The 13,609-nt window shown below is 39.0% G+C and overlaps 1 protein-coding gene across 1 annotated transcript; it reads left to right on the top strand.

The window, feature by feature from the left end:
* Window positions 1–9,996, top strand: LOC137294983 (uncharacterized). The gene is made up of 7 exons (XM_067826218.1): window positions 1–71; window positions 244–316; window positions 674–721; window positions 1,038–1,085; window positions 1,238–1,333; window positions 3,125–3,256; window positions 6,828–9,996. The coding sequence occupies exons 1-7, from the start codon at window positions 40–42 to the stop codon at window positions 7,026–7,028; spliced, it is 630 nt and encodes a 209-aa protein (XP_067682319.1). The 5' UTR covers window positions 1–39; the 3' UTR covers window positions 7,029–9,996.
* The last annotated feature ends 3,613 nt before the right edge of the window (window positions 9,997–13,609 follow it).

The raw sequence follows: 13,609 nt of genomic DNA, 5'->3' as shown, positions 1-13,609 counted from the left end.
CGCCGTCATATCTCATAGGCTACAAAACACGAAATCAAAATGGCCTACATGTCGAAGGCAGCCTCGGATTAGTAAGTAAATCGTACTGGAGTAGTCGAGAACACATTTTCTGACATAACGTTTACATTTATAACAACTCACCACTGTTCTTGTCAAACCACTGGATTGAGAAATAGCGTTGATGTTTATCAAATAATCGCTGTTCTAAACATTGAATGAATTGAGATGACTTGCATTTTGCAGCGATTTTCTCTTCAAATTGGTTCTTGTCGGCGACACCGGTGTTGGAAAATCATGTTTAATGACGAGGTTTGCAGTAAGTAGACATATAGTGTTTGCCATTTTGTGTTTTGGACAATTTGGGCGTTTTGAGATTTTGCTGATAGTCACGACGCATTACCCAGGGATTTCCCAGTCTATAAATAGCAATGGGTGATTATAAAAGACAGATCGGATCGTGTACTGGAAAGTTAACATTTTCGTGAGAAACAATGTGAAGTGTACATTTTTGTCTGAATTTGCGTGAAAAATGAAACACAGAAAGTTAAAGAAACTGTAATAATATTCAACGTCAAAAGATGATTCGGAATTTGATGATGTTCTATCTCTTAATGTATTTCTTTTCATAAGTATTACTCTGCTGAGTTTATCATTTCATTTTTGTTGTTGACAGGACGATACATTTTCATTTGATACAAAGACGACAGTTGGCGTTGACTTTGTAAGTTTTCTTTATAAAATGTAATCTAGTTACGAAATGAGAGGGACGATGTAAGAGCCTTAGGAATATAAATACCATAAACAATGCAGCAGTAGAGTGGTACATCCCCATATTTCCCCACTTACATTAATATAAGTAAAAACACAAAACATGAAGATGCATCAGTGAATATGTTTTTTTAAATTATAGTATCTAGTTTTATTCGTAGATCATACAGCTAAGAAAACTCTTCTGTCTATAACCTAATTATCATGAACTCATGAACTGATTTTGACGATATCTCATGCTTTGCTTTTTGTATTTTCGTTGCCTCCAGAAAATTAAAACAGTTTTTGTTGACGGGAAGATAATCAAGCTACAAATAGTAAGTTCATCATTAATCATGGCTCTACCAATTAATAACAATGTCTGTCAAGGTTTAACACAATCTCTATAGTAATAAGATGGTAAACTGTCAGCTGATTAAATTTAAAATATTAAATTCAGGAGGACTTACGTTTTTCTTTATTGATATAGTGGGACACTGCAGGACAGGAGAGGTATCGGTCGTTCTCCAGTAACTTCTTCCGAGGAGCACATGGCATTATTCTGGTCTACTCCATCACAAGCAAGGCGAGTGCTATATACATGCAGTTTGCTCAGTTTGACCTGAGCTACTTTACACATGTATGAACCGTAAGGTCAATTGGCACAAACGGCTTGTCGAGTTAACTTCATTAAATAGGGAGCAGAGAATGTTATAATTGTTGCGTTCGTGCGAGCCATGCACACAAGGACTCGTTACAGAACTTCTCCCGGAAAACAACTCTTTTGAAAAAAAAATCATTTCATGTTTTAACTGAATTGTTTTTACAGAGATAAGCTATCTTGTTTCGTTTACTAACTGGTGGCTCTGTATATCTGGTAAAATTATAAGTGTGTATTACATGGAGGGAACCTTGTTCTGTATATCTGGTGAAGTCATAAGTGTGTGTCACATGAGGGGAACCTTGTTCTGTACATCTGGAGAAATCCTATGTGTGCGTTAGATGAGGGGAACCTGGTTCTGTATATCTAGTGAAATCCTAAGTGTGTGTTACATGAGGGGAACCTGGTTCTGTATATCTGGTGAAATCCGAAGTGTGTAAAACTGGGGAAATGCAAAATTATTGTCGAAGCAAAACGAAAGGATGTACATAATGGATTAATTGAAATACTATTACCAATATCTTAATTTTAAACATTCAGGAATGTCACACAGTACACACAATGGTATTCTGAATTTATGACACAATATATGAGAAGACAGTGTCTATTCGTTTTACGACCTACTTGATATTTATTGAATAATGGTATTTTCTGATTACCGCCGCAGCACCAAATGGGGCATGCATTTGTCGAGCTTTATAGCTTAACAGAATGGGTTGTGTTCCTAGATTTAAAATCACATCTGTCTTATTACGATGGCCAAAGTTGTTGTTGCTCATAGATGATATATGAGAACAGAGAAGAAGTTTTATTGATTATATGCATCTGTGCTTACAGATTGCCGTGCCATTAGGATAGACAATATTGGTTCATAAGGTTTTTCTGTTATTTTTTTCTTCGCTTTCAATAACCTTAGGTACATTTTTTTATTAGAATGGTAGTATTGTAAACTTAATGACTATCTGAATTTCAACATTAAAGTTTTTATATTTTGGAAATAAAGTTGTGTCAGTACGACAAAACCAATCGCCCCGAGGCAAGTTTCTCCACCTGTCTCAATCCAAGTCTGGAGGAAACTAGTCTGATTATATTCTACAGAACCCGATACTAGGTGGTCTGAACCGTACCCAGTTAGAGATGAGTGAGCGAGTTTACTTTTACCCTCACTCAGCTATATTCCATCCATATGGCGGCGGTCTGAAAATAATCCAGTCTGGACCAGACAATCATGAGCATCGATCTGCGCAATTGGGAACCGATGACATGTGTCAACCACATCAGTGAACCTGACCACCCGATCTCGTTAGTCGCCTCTTACGATAAGCATAAAGGCCAGTTACCGAAAGCATGGGGTGCTAAGGGCCTATTCTACCCCGGACCTTCACGGTTTCCCAATCATACGTGCACTTCTAATTCAATTTAATCATACAATTCAAGATAAGTTTCTCCTGCCACTTCTTTGTCATGGATGGCCAGGATCACGGACTTGGTTGACACTTCGCCGTATCAAAAGTGCATAGCTTGATGCTCATGCTGTTCATCACTGGTTTGTCTGCTCCAGGCTAGAATATTTCCAAACGCCACCGTTTATCTGGAATATTGCATAGTCCGAACAACGAACAAATGTAACAGACATCCTCGTTATACATAAAATTATATGAATATAAGAATATGTATAACTGAGCATGACGAATAATATATTCTATATTTTTCCAGGATTCTTTTGATTCAGTTCCTTCCTGGGTGGAAACCGTCAACAAATCTGCCCCTGTGGACGTCAGCACTCTGCTGATTGGTAACAAGAGCGATCTATCATCGGAGAGGGTGGTAGGACACGCTTCCGGAAGTGTAAGTGCATTGTGGGTTATCTGATGCTTATCACATGCTGAGTACGAGGAGACGATTCAATAATATATAATACATTTCCGTTGAACAGTGATAAGCATGAATCAAGTGCATGATTTTCTAAGACAGCTAACACTAGTGAGACTGCAACTTCACCTGCAGTCAACATTCACAGCTAGTTCAATATCACTAATTAATGGAGGGACATAAATTTGCCACATGGCCACACGTTGATACATCTGCTACTCAATAAATGAATTTCCGTTTGTCAGAATCGTTAAAATATTTATCTTTACACAGTGTCACGTAAAATTGTGCGCTCAGGTAGACATGTCATGTCCTGTAATCATGGTAAATCTGTGATTTTCGTCACAGTTTTGCACAGATTTTCCTTTCAGTGCTGTTATAAAGGAGGTTGGAAGAACTATTCTTGCTCACGAACCATTAGAGCTTTGACCAATTGACGCAATTACGGCACGGATGATATTTGACACGAAGATAGCACCAATACTACTCTATGGAGCTGAAATATGGGGACACAAGTATTCAGATTCAATCGAAAGGATTCAGATGATGTATTTTAAAAGATTTCTCAAAATTGGAAAATTTGCATCCAGCAAGGCCATCCTCGGTGAACTTGGACGTTATCCAATGTATGTCTTCAGCCAAATAAAAGTAATTAAGTTTTGGTTCAGACTGTTACACATGAATCCACAGCGTTATCCCATACAGTGTTATAAGATGCTCAAAGTGTTTGACGATTTGGGCAAAATTAATTGGATGTCAAGTGTTAGATCTATTTTATTCAGAAACGGGTTTTCACATGTATGGCTAAACCAAGGCGTTGGCGATGTACAGTTATTCATCCTAACCTTCGAACAACGCATCAAAGATATAGCCTGCCAGACTTGGCATAATGATATTTGTAGCTCAACTTTTCTAAAACACTATTCACAATTCAAATATAACCTTCACTTGGAACCGTATATCACTGAATTAAAAAACAAAAACCTAATGCGTGCATACTGCAAATTCCGAATTTCCCACAACAATCTGAAGATAAACAAATTTAGATGTAAGAAAGATGCCACAATAACAGACTTTGTGTGTACAGTATGTAATGCCTTGGAAGTTGAAGATGAGAATCATGTCTTTTTCAAGTGTAAATATTACGAATGTTGGCGTGAAAAGTATTACTTACAACTTGGAAAAGTGTATAGAGGTCCATTAGCCTTAGAATCAATCCTCAAATCAAGGAACAGTCAGGTAATATATTTTACTGCCGTATTTTTGCATGATATATTCCAAGCAAGATCTGCACCCAGTTGACCACTGTACAACGGTTAAATAACTGTATAACTGTATTATAGGCCACAAGGCCGATATTACGCAAATAAACTGTCTGTCTGTCTATCTGTCAATAACAACTCCAAGAAATGTGCCCTACCGCCACAACGACAAAAGAAACAATATTAGCATTATGGCCGTCGAATATTGATAATATATTTGTATCTATGCTACTATTGTGAAGGTCGATGTACCACGGGTCGTACGAACTGGACCTTGTTCAGATCAAATCACATTTAAACGTACGGCGTTCCTGTGGCATCGGCTGGAAAGAGTTGGCTTTTTACCCGAGGCGCAAATATCCCATCCCTTCCTATTTCCGCACTTTAATCTACAGTTTCGTGTCTATGTAATTGATCCGATCTACGTTATCTTTCAACCACGGATCTCGAGATGTGGTAAACACTGATTTGCGTCGAAATCGATCTTTCTAGTGGGGAATTAAAGAGGCGAATCACCCCCTTTAAGTGCACAACCTATTGCATGCCTTGTCCTATTCCTAATGATTGCAAATCCATTCTGGACACGCATTCATTCGACGGTATTTCATTATGTATGTCTGCTGCAAGGGAACGTTTAGACTGTGATGAGAATCTTCGTGTGATTCCCTTCTTATGTTGTGTCCTGTTCACAGGGGACAGGGAAATATGACTATATTTTTGCTTGTTAGTGACTTTTATTAAAAACAGATCCAGTGTTCTAAAAGAAAATAAATTAGTAACAGTAGAATAGAGTAAATGTTTTGCTGTTAAAAAATTAAAAACTATTTTGTCATTCGTCTGACGATTTCATGACTGGACAAAGCTAACATCTGGTTACAGGCGACAGAGCCTCATACCTCGACAGAGGGGTGGTTAAACTAAATTACCAATTAAATAATTATCACTATCGCGTGGGACCATCATTAAGGCGTGTCCACTGAGCATCGCTGTTTGAAGACACATTGTGGCTGAAAATAGTCTGAGGCATGACCTTCCAAATGTCAACTTAAGATTAACCAAACTTTGATAACGTTAACGTTAAGGCTGCTGGTTCTGATCCGGACGTAGGGCCTCGTCATCGCATTCCAGATATGTTGGGGAGAGCAGTGGAGATTCAGCCGGCCTAGTAGTCTCGGAGTAACCCACCTCAAATAATTTGTTACAACACATGTATAGGCGGGCATTATCCTCCTGTAAATGTCAGGTGAAAACATCCCTGAAACTGCACTAGGTATAAAACATGCTCTGGAACCATATCGGGCTGGTAGCTTAAGACATTTATATTGCCTTAAATAGTGTCCTAAATAGTGATGCGTTGTTTTCTTCAGTGGTTGTGAGACGACAGCATGCCATGGCTTTTCCATCCCAAAACTGATGATGTTCTCCTTGACACTTGTAGTCCTTCGTTCCTTCATCAGAGGTTCCCAGATGAACCTGGGTTCATCTACTGTGTACTGTCCAAATCGTTTCTTCTAAACCTCAGATGCCTGCGAGGCATGTCTCACAATAAATTGGAAGCAAAGTTAGGCATTTCGTTGGATGTAGGGGTTTTGGTCTCAAACCAGGGATGACAATATACCGGTTTGGTATCGATTCCGTACATGCACCGACCAAGTGTAGTTGCCCTCTTCACGTGACGTCACGCGTTGACGACAGGCCCGGGCAAAAGTATTGACCTAGTATTAACGTCTCCAAAGAGATAATATTGAGCCTGGAAACTTCGCTTTGTTTATACTCACAGCACTTTGACGTTGATCTTTAGCGACCCGTGGCATTGCGTCAGCAACATTTGCAGTTACATAGAAGTGTTCTAGCACCTAGTTACCGAACAATCACTGTGTGCTGTCAGTTTTAAAACGTTTAGAACCTGGATGCCAACAAACATGTAAACATCCAAACTGTGCGTTGTGCATGGACATGCACGTGCACCTTGTAACGCATGACTATGTATTGAGGAGATACAAGAGCATATACTGAAAATGATTTGTCAAATTTCATACCAAATATATTATTGAACTATATTTGATGATAGCCAGTGACACATTTCCCGTTTTTATAAACATCGCTGGGACACAGAATGATGCTATCACCCTAGTGCGGAACTTTAACGCTATATACAGGACATATACTGAGTCAGGTTCCTGTATTGTAGTTTTGTACTCACACAGATGAGCCCTTACTGCTACGTGGAGCTACTCACATGATACTGTCTATACTTTCTATATTTATTTTTTCTTTTCATAAAGGCATGCGCAGAGAAATTTGGCATTTCTTTCCTGGAAACGAGCGCAAGAAATTCTACAAACGTCCAACAGGCATTCGTCACCATGGCAACGCAGATCAAGAACAGAATCGGAAACGCACTTCCAGTGGTACGGGAAATGAACGACAGTTTCCGACTGGAGTCGACTCCTGTCAACGACACATACTGCTGTTCCTACTTTTGATGAATAGATTCATGGATGAAGTTATGTCACTATCAGGCTAACGTCAGGGATAATTCTTATGCTGCGAAGAAGGAAACCCAGAGCGAAATTCCATTTAAATTACATGCTCAAATTAAGTCAAAGGCAGATGATACAGCTCGGGTCACCCATTTGTCTTTGACAATGCAATTTTCTGGGATGGGGTGTGTCCCTTTGGCTCGACAGAAACCTGTCATTGTTCGTTTGAATCCCGGTTGCATTTGCAAAATTAGCTACTGCCCCAAACCTAACACCCCCAAGGCCAATCTCATTGAACCTGTGAATATCAAGGTTAGTCTGCAGATAGATGCTCATGCTGTTCATCACTTGATTGTCTTGTCCAGATTCGATTATTTACTGACCGCCGCCATATAGTTGGAATATTGCTGAGTGCTGTGTTGAACAACGACCAAACAAAACAAACCAGTTTAGAGCGAGACGCCGTGGTGTAGCTTGAATTATGTACATAGCGGCGTTAAGACTTACTCAATCACACATACCAGCGTGTGTTGATTATTAGGGAACGGACTCTCCGTACTTTCACAATTCTAAACATGCAACGTTACAAACACAACAATATGCCCACATTACCTTACTCTCATTCTCTGGCGCATCTTTGGCACATGGCAATTGAGTGGTTAAAGCGTTTGCTTGTAAACCCGACGGGCCGGGTTCAATTCAAAATATATTAGTCAATTGTTTTATATCCGGTCGTTAATGATATGTAACCAATTCACGTACTGTTACAGCCCTTCTCTTCATGTGCCGAAGCGGTAGGGTCGCCTAGTGGTTAAAGCGTTCACTCGTCACGCCAAAGAGTCGGGTTCGATTCCGCACATGGTACAATGTGTGAAGCTCATTTCTGGTGTCCCTTGCCGTGATATTGCTGGACTATTACCAAACGCGGCGTAAAATTAGAACCCACTCACAATCTATACAGCTAGAATTCTTTAGCCCGACTTCTTTAGTTATGTCGATGCATCCTTTATGACGACGATGTGTCATGAGTCATTATCTAGCCTCGTGTAAGAATGTCGAGTTTTGATTGGTCCACGTGACTCTGATAAAATACCATGTACATCCATCACGATCCGCCAGCGGTGACGACGCGAGAAGTGAGAAAAGCGTGCATCGACAAGCCTTTAGTGACGTGCGGTTCATTGAGGTCAAACGATCAGCTGGTGTCAACATGGCAGCAAGTCGATTCGACGCCTGTTGTTTCGTTTTGCTTTAGTGAAAACATTCAGCTAGATAAATGCGTTATCACATCGTGTCGAGGGAAATACGGGGTTTTAACTGCTGTATTGTCTTTCGTAAGGTTGTATTCAATACAACCTTACTCGGGACTGATAAAACCCGTATTTCCCTCGACACGATGTGATAACTTATATTATCACCCCCCGTGATGGTGCTTTATCAGACCTCTGATTCAATCGAAATGTGAATATTTCTTTATTTCATAATTGCAACATGACTAATATCGTCATCAGATTCATTGACCAGTCTGGGGAAATGAGGGTATTAATACCACGCTGTTCCTGGTTAACGAAGCCTTCATCCCAGAGACCGTGAACGTGTTCACAAGAACACTTAACATACATATTCGAGGTGTACATACTTTTTGAGACAGTCATTTCATATATGTCTCTGGAAGGAGCAACTCCACAATCCTCTTAGTAGCAAAACTGGTTTATTCCAGTATTTGTGTAAACATTCTGACTTGTTAGCAAGGCTAGCGTAAACCATGTAGGTATACCATGCAAGTATATTCCTCATTCCTAGTGCCTATGCGACATTAAATTTTATGTCACACTTCTTATTTTAATTAATGTACACATATTCATGAGGTCACACGTCATCTATTTTATGTAGATTGAAAAAAATGTTTGCATTCGTGGAATCTTGGCAGTTTTCTAACATGTCTTATATATGGTTTTTTTTTTGTTTTGTTATTGCTGAGTGGCTTGTTTTTTATTTGTTACAGCTGATTATGCTGTTCTCTCTCTCTCTCTCTCTCTCTTTCTCTCTCTCTGTCTTGTCTCTCTCTATACATGTATGTGTGTGTGTGTGTGGGGGGGGGGGGGGGGGGGGTGTATCAGTATATACCAGTGTATTAATATATATCATGCACTCGACTTATATTACACGCATTTAGTAATTTTGAGGTAATGCGTATTTCATCAATCGAGTTATACGTATCGAATTAAGACATCGTTCGATGTCTTATGTTAGAATTGTACAGCGGAAACATGCTGTCACAGATACATGTATAATAATCAGTGAGTTTTAGTTATATTGTTTATATTATTTTCCAAATTGTAAGTTAGTTCAGAAGTTATCAAACATGCCCAGAGACTCCTGCATGTCTAAAAAACTGCCATTATTTTCATATGCCCTTCGATGTTTTCTATTTTGATGCAAGGAATTCATTAATTCATGTCATGATCAGATGGCAATACTTTCAACGTATGGGGATCCATACGGTGTTTATAATGGGGATCAGCCATCAAATTTACCAGTGATGATGTTGTCCACTTACTTGTACACTGTGTATACTAATGTCCTTTGTGGTGTAAGATTTGTTGATGAAATGAAGTAAATGTGAAGTAAATGTGAAGATTCTTAACTCCCATACCATTCACTTACGACTGTCGTAGCGGTACTGTCACTTGGCGGAACAGGACCCAGACATCCTGGGTGTATAAGCGCATGGAAGAAGTGTGTCCATATCTCAACGTTGTCAAATCAGATGAAGGAAAAAACTCTCACAAGAATGTGTTCTTGTTGTATTAATACTGTAGTCTGAGATACATAGGTAGATATTAACTCCTTTAGTACCCCCTTCGAATTAGACTGTTTTATGAATATTACAAAGCACCAGGTGATGGTCATCGATTCCAAAGAACCTGTGATAATATTGTTAAAATAAACATTTTTGTTAAAATTCAAACATAATTTGTCTTCATTTTCTAGCTGACCAATCAGGAACAGAATTCATGTCAACAACATTATTTTGTTACCGTCCCGAATTGAATCTATCAAGTTTGTATACTTCCACAAGCTAGTGAACTCGAAGCTCAGTCTGTAGCAATTGCCTGGTACCGAGAGTTTTCCAAACTATCAAGAGGAAAGCAATTAGCTCGAACTCCGTGCAGCGAAGCTCACATTTCTGGGGAAATGAGGGTATTAATACCACGCTGTTCCTGGTTAACGAAGCCTTCATCCCAGAGACCGTGAACGTGTTCACAAGAACACTTAACATACATATTCGAGGTGTACATACTTTTTGAGACAGTCATTTCATATATGTCTCTGGAAGGAGCAACTCCACAATCCTCTTAGTAGCAAAACTGGTTTATTCCAGTATTTGTGTAAACATTCTGACTTGTTAGCAAGGCTAGCGTAAACCATGTAGGTATACCATGCAAGTATATTCCTCATTCCTAGTGCCTATGCGACATTAAATTTTATGTCACACTTCTTATTTTAATTAATGTACACATATTCATGAGGTCACACGTCATCTATTTTATGTAGATTGAAAAAAATGTTTGCATTCGTGGAATCTTGGCAGTTTTCTAACATGTCTTATATATGGTTTTTTTTTGTTTTGTTATTGCTGAGTGGCTTGTTTTTTATTTGTTACAGCTGATTATGCTGTTCTCTCTCTCTCTCTCTCTCTCTTTCTCTCTCTCTGTCTTGTCTCTCTCTATACATGTATGTGTGTGTGTGTGTGGGGGGGGGGGGGGGGTGTATCAGTATATACCAGTGTATTAATATATATCATGCACTCGACTTATATTACACGCATTTAGTAATTTTGAGGTAATGCGTATTTCATCAATCGAGTTATACGTATCGAATTAAGACATCGTTCGATGTCTTATGTTAGAATTGTACAGCGGAAACATGCTGTCACAGATACATGTATAATAATCAGTGAGTTTTAGTTATATTGTTTATATTATTTTCCAAATTGTAAGTTAGTTCAGAAGTTATCAAACATGCCCAGAGACTCCTGCATGTCTAAAAAACTGCCATTATTTTCATATGCCCTTCGATGTTTTCTATTTTGATGCAAGGAATTCATTAATTCATGTCATGATCAGATGGCAATACTTTCAACGTATGGGGATCCATACGGTGTTTATAATGGGGATCAGCCATCAAATTTACCAGTGATGATGTTGTCCACTTACTTGTACACTGTGTATACTAATGTCCTTTGTGGTGTAAGATTTGTTGATGAAATGAAGTAAATGTGAAGTAAATGTGAAGATTCTTAACTCCCATACCATTCACTTACGACTGTCGTAGCGGTACTGTCACTTGGCGGAACAGGACCCAGACATCCTGGGTGTATAAGCGCATGGAAGAAGTGTGTCCATATCTCAACGTTGTCAAATCAGATGAAGGAAAAAACTCTCACAAGAATGTGTTCTTGTTGTATTAATACTGTAGTCTGAGATACATAGGTAGATATTAACTCCTTTAGTACCCCCTTCGAATTAGACTGTTTTATGAATATTACAAAGCACCAGGTGATGGTCATCGATTCCAAAGAACCTGTGATAATATTGTTAAAATAAACATTTTTGTTAAAATTCAAACATAATTTGTCTTCATTTTCTAGCTGACCAATCAGGAACAGAATTCATGTCAACAACATTATTTTGTTACCGTCCCGAATTGAATCTATCAAGTTTGTATACTTCCACAAGCTAGTGAACTCGAAGCTCAGTCTGTAGCAATTGCCTGGTACCGAGAGTTTTCCAAACTATCAAGAGGAAAGCAATTAGCTCGAACTCCGTGCAGCGAAGCTCACATTTCTCAGTCGAATCACGGGTGATGTCAACATGGGAGGAAAGCTTGTACCTCTGGGACTGTGGCTGAGTATCTGGAGCTCAGACGAGATCGGTAGTTTCCGGTTCCTTCATCAAGTCTGGGACAATCAGACAAAGTAAACAATCTGAGGATGTTGTCGGAGCTCTGTATCGCATCTCGATTCTGAGAATTAGATCACGGTGTTATCATTAACCAACTTCATTCCGGAATGGCTGATTCGGTTTCTGCGTAGGTCATATTTCCATTCCTTACTGATTCCCATCAAGAAACAATTTGCGTTTTTCTAGACAGCTATGTTCTGTTGACATCTCGGAAGAAATTAGTACCAGTTTTTCAGTGACGGCTGTTTAGATTCATGAAATTCGATCCATAAAAATCGAATCTTGAACGCCCCTTGTTCTTTGAGTGGCTTTTGTCTGATACGTTTTTGTTTTATTGGTGGGTGGGAATGGTTGGACGCCATTTATCCATATTCCAGCAATATTACGATATTGGACAAAACAAACGAGGTTCACATATTGTACTCATTTGGGGAATCGAACCCTGGTCTTCAGCGTGCTGAGCGGACGCTTTAATAATTAGGCTACCCCACCACCCCTTCAATTTATGCATAACATACCCTAGTTATTTTGATATGGTTGTTTGGTATCAACATTTATAACACATGCGTGATTGGTGACAGTATTTGTCCAACGAATAAAACAAACGCGAACGCTCTTGTGTGTCATTATGAAGATATACATAATTCAAACGGATCAATATATTTCGGAAAAAAATAGTTGTTCCGTGACCAGTCTATTGCCAAATCGGGAATTACTGAACGGGCGAGTGATTACAAATGAATTAAGAAAACAAGATCCAACAGGGCGGAGTAATTTCCTCTTATTGAAGAAATTGTCATATTTCCATGCCCGATTCGTAGTCAGGTAAATAAATATGAGCTTTTGCGGTTAATTAACTTTGGGTAATTACCTCAGTTAAAGGCAACAGTACACGCGCAAAAAATAATGTTTTGATGCAGCAGAGGTCTAGCTCCCGGTCTCGAATGAACAATTCACTTTTTTATGTTCCATTTATCACGTGCATTTGTAACCTTCTGATTTGAGAATAACAACAGCTGTAGCATGTGTTTTTACATCTATGTATAGCTGAGACAGAAGCCTTTCATGGGGCTTTTGTCAAGTGTTTATCGATTTTGCCAAGGGTAAACGTTTGAATTGCTACAACCAATTTGTCGATATTTCTGCCAGATTGCCATAACCTCTACTAATCCTGTGAATAAGTAGCGAAGATATAAGAAATTCCATCTCATCGTACTTTATTTTGTTTTTAGCTCTTTCGTTTGCCACACTGGTATTATTCCTACTTAATCTACATATTAAATGAAAAACATGCATTAAAGGAGCAGTGTACATATATCAATTTAACAGGCCTGGATGCGATGTATTCTGTATCATGTCTCGAACACATAGGTTCCCGGATGACAGTTTTCTTTCCCGTTTCCTTTAAAAGCGGGTTGGTTGGTATGTCGTTTAAATCAACCAAACATAGGTCTGGACTAGACAACCCAGTGATCAACAGCATGGGTATACGATGAAATGAGCCAGTCAAATTAGCGGGCTTGTCCACTCGATCCCTCCCTCCCCCCTCCCCCAGTCCCCCAGCCCCCCAGCAAAAAATAAATAAATAAATAAATGAATAAATAAATAAATACGTAA

Source organism: Haliotis asinina, chromosome 8, assembly GCF_037392515.1.
Source record: "Haliotis asinina isolate JCU_RB_2024 chromosome 8, JCU_Hal_asi_v2, whole genome shotgun sequence".
NCBI classification, from domain to species: Eukaryota; Metazoa; Mollusca; class Gastropoda; order Lepetellida; family Haliotidae; genus Haliotis; species Haliotis asinina.
This window is presented reverse-complemented; position numbering and strand designations above follow the sequence as displayed.

Bases quoted from the DNA above. Each gene is read 5' to 3' on its own strand.
- LOC137294983 (XM_067826218.1), top strand. From the start codon at position 40: ATGGCCTACATGTCGAAGGCAGCCTCGGATTA. The intron at 1,086-1,237 runs GTAAGTTCATCA...TTATTGATATAG, and splicing joins AGATAATCAAGCTACAAATA to TGGGACACTGCAGGACAGGA. The intron at 1,334-3,124 runs GCGAGTGCTATA...ATATTTTTCCAG, and splicing joins TCTACTCCATCACAAGCAAG to GATTCTTTTGATTCAGTTCC.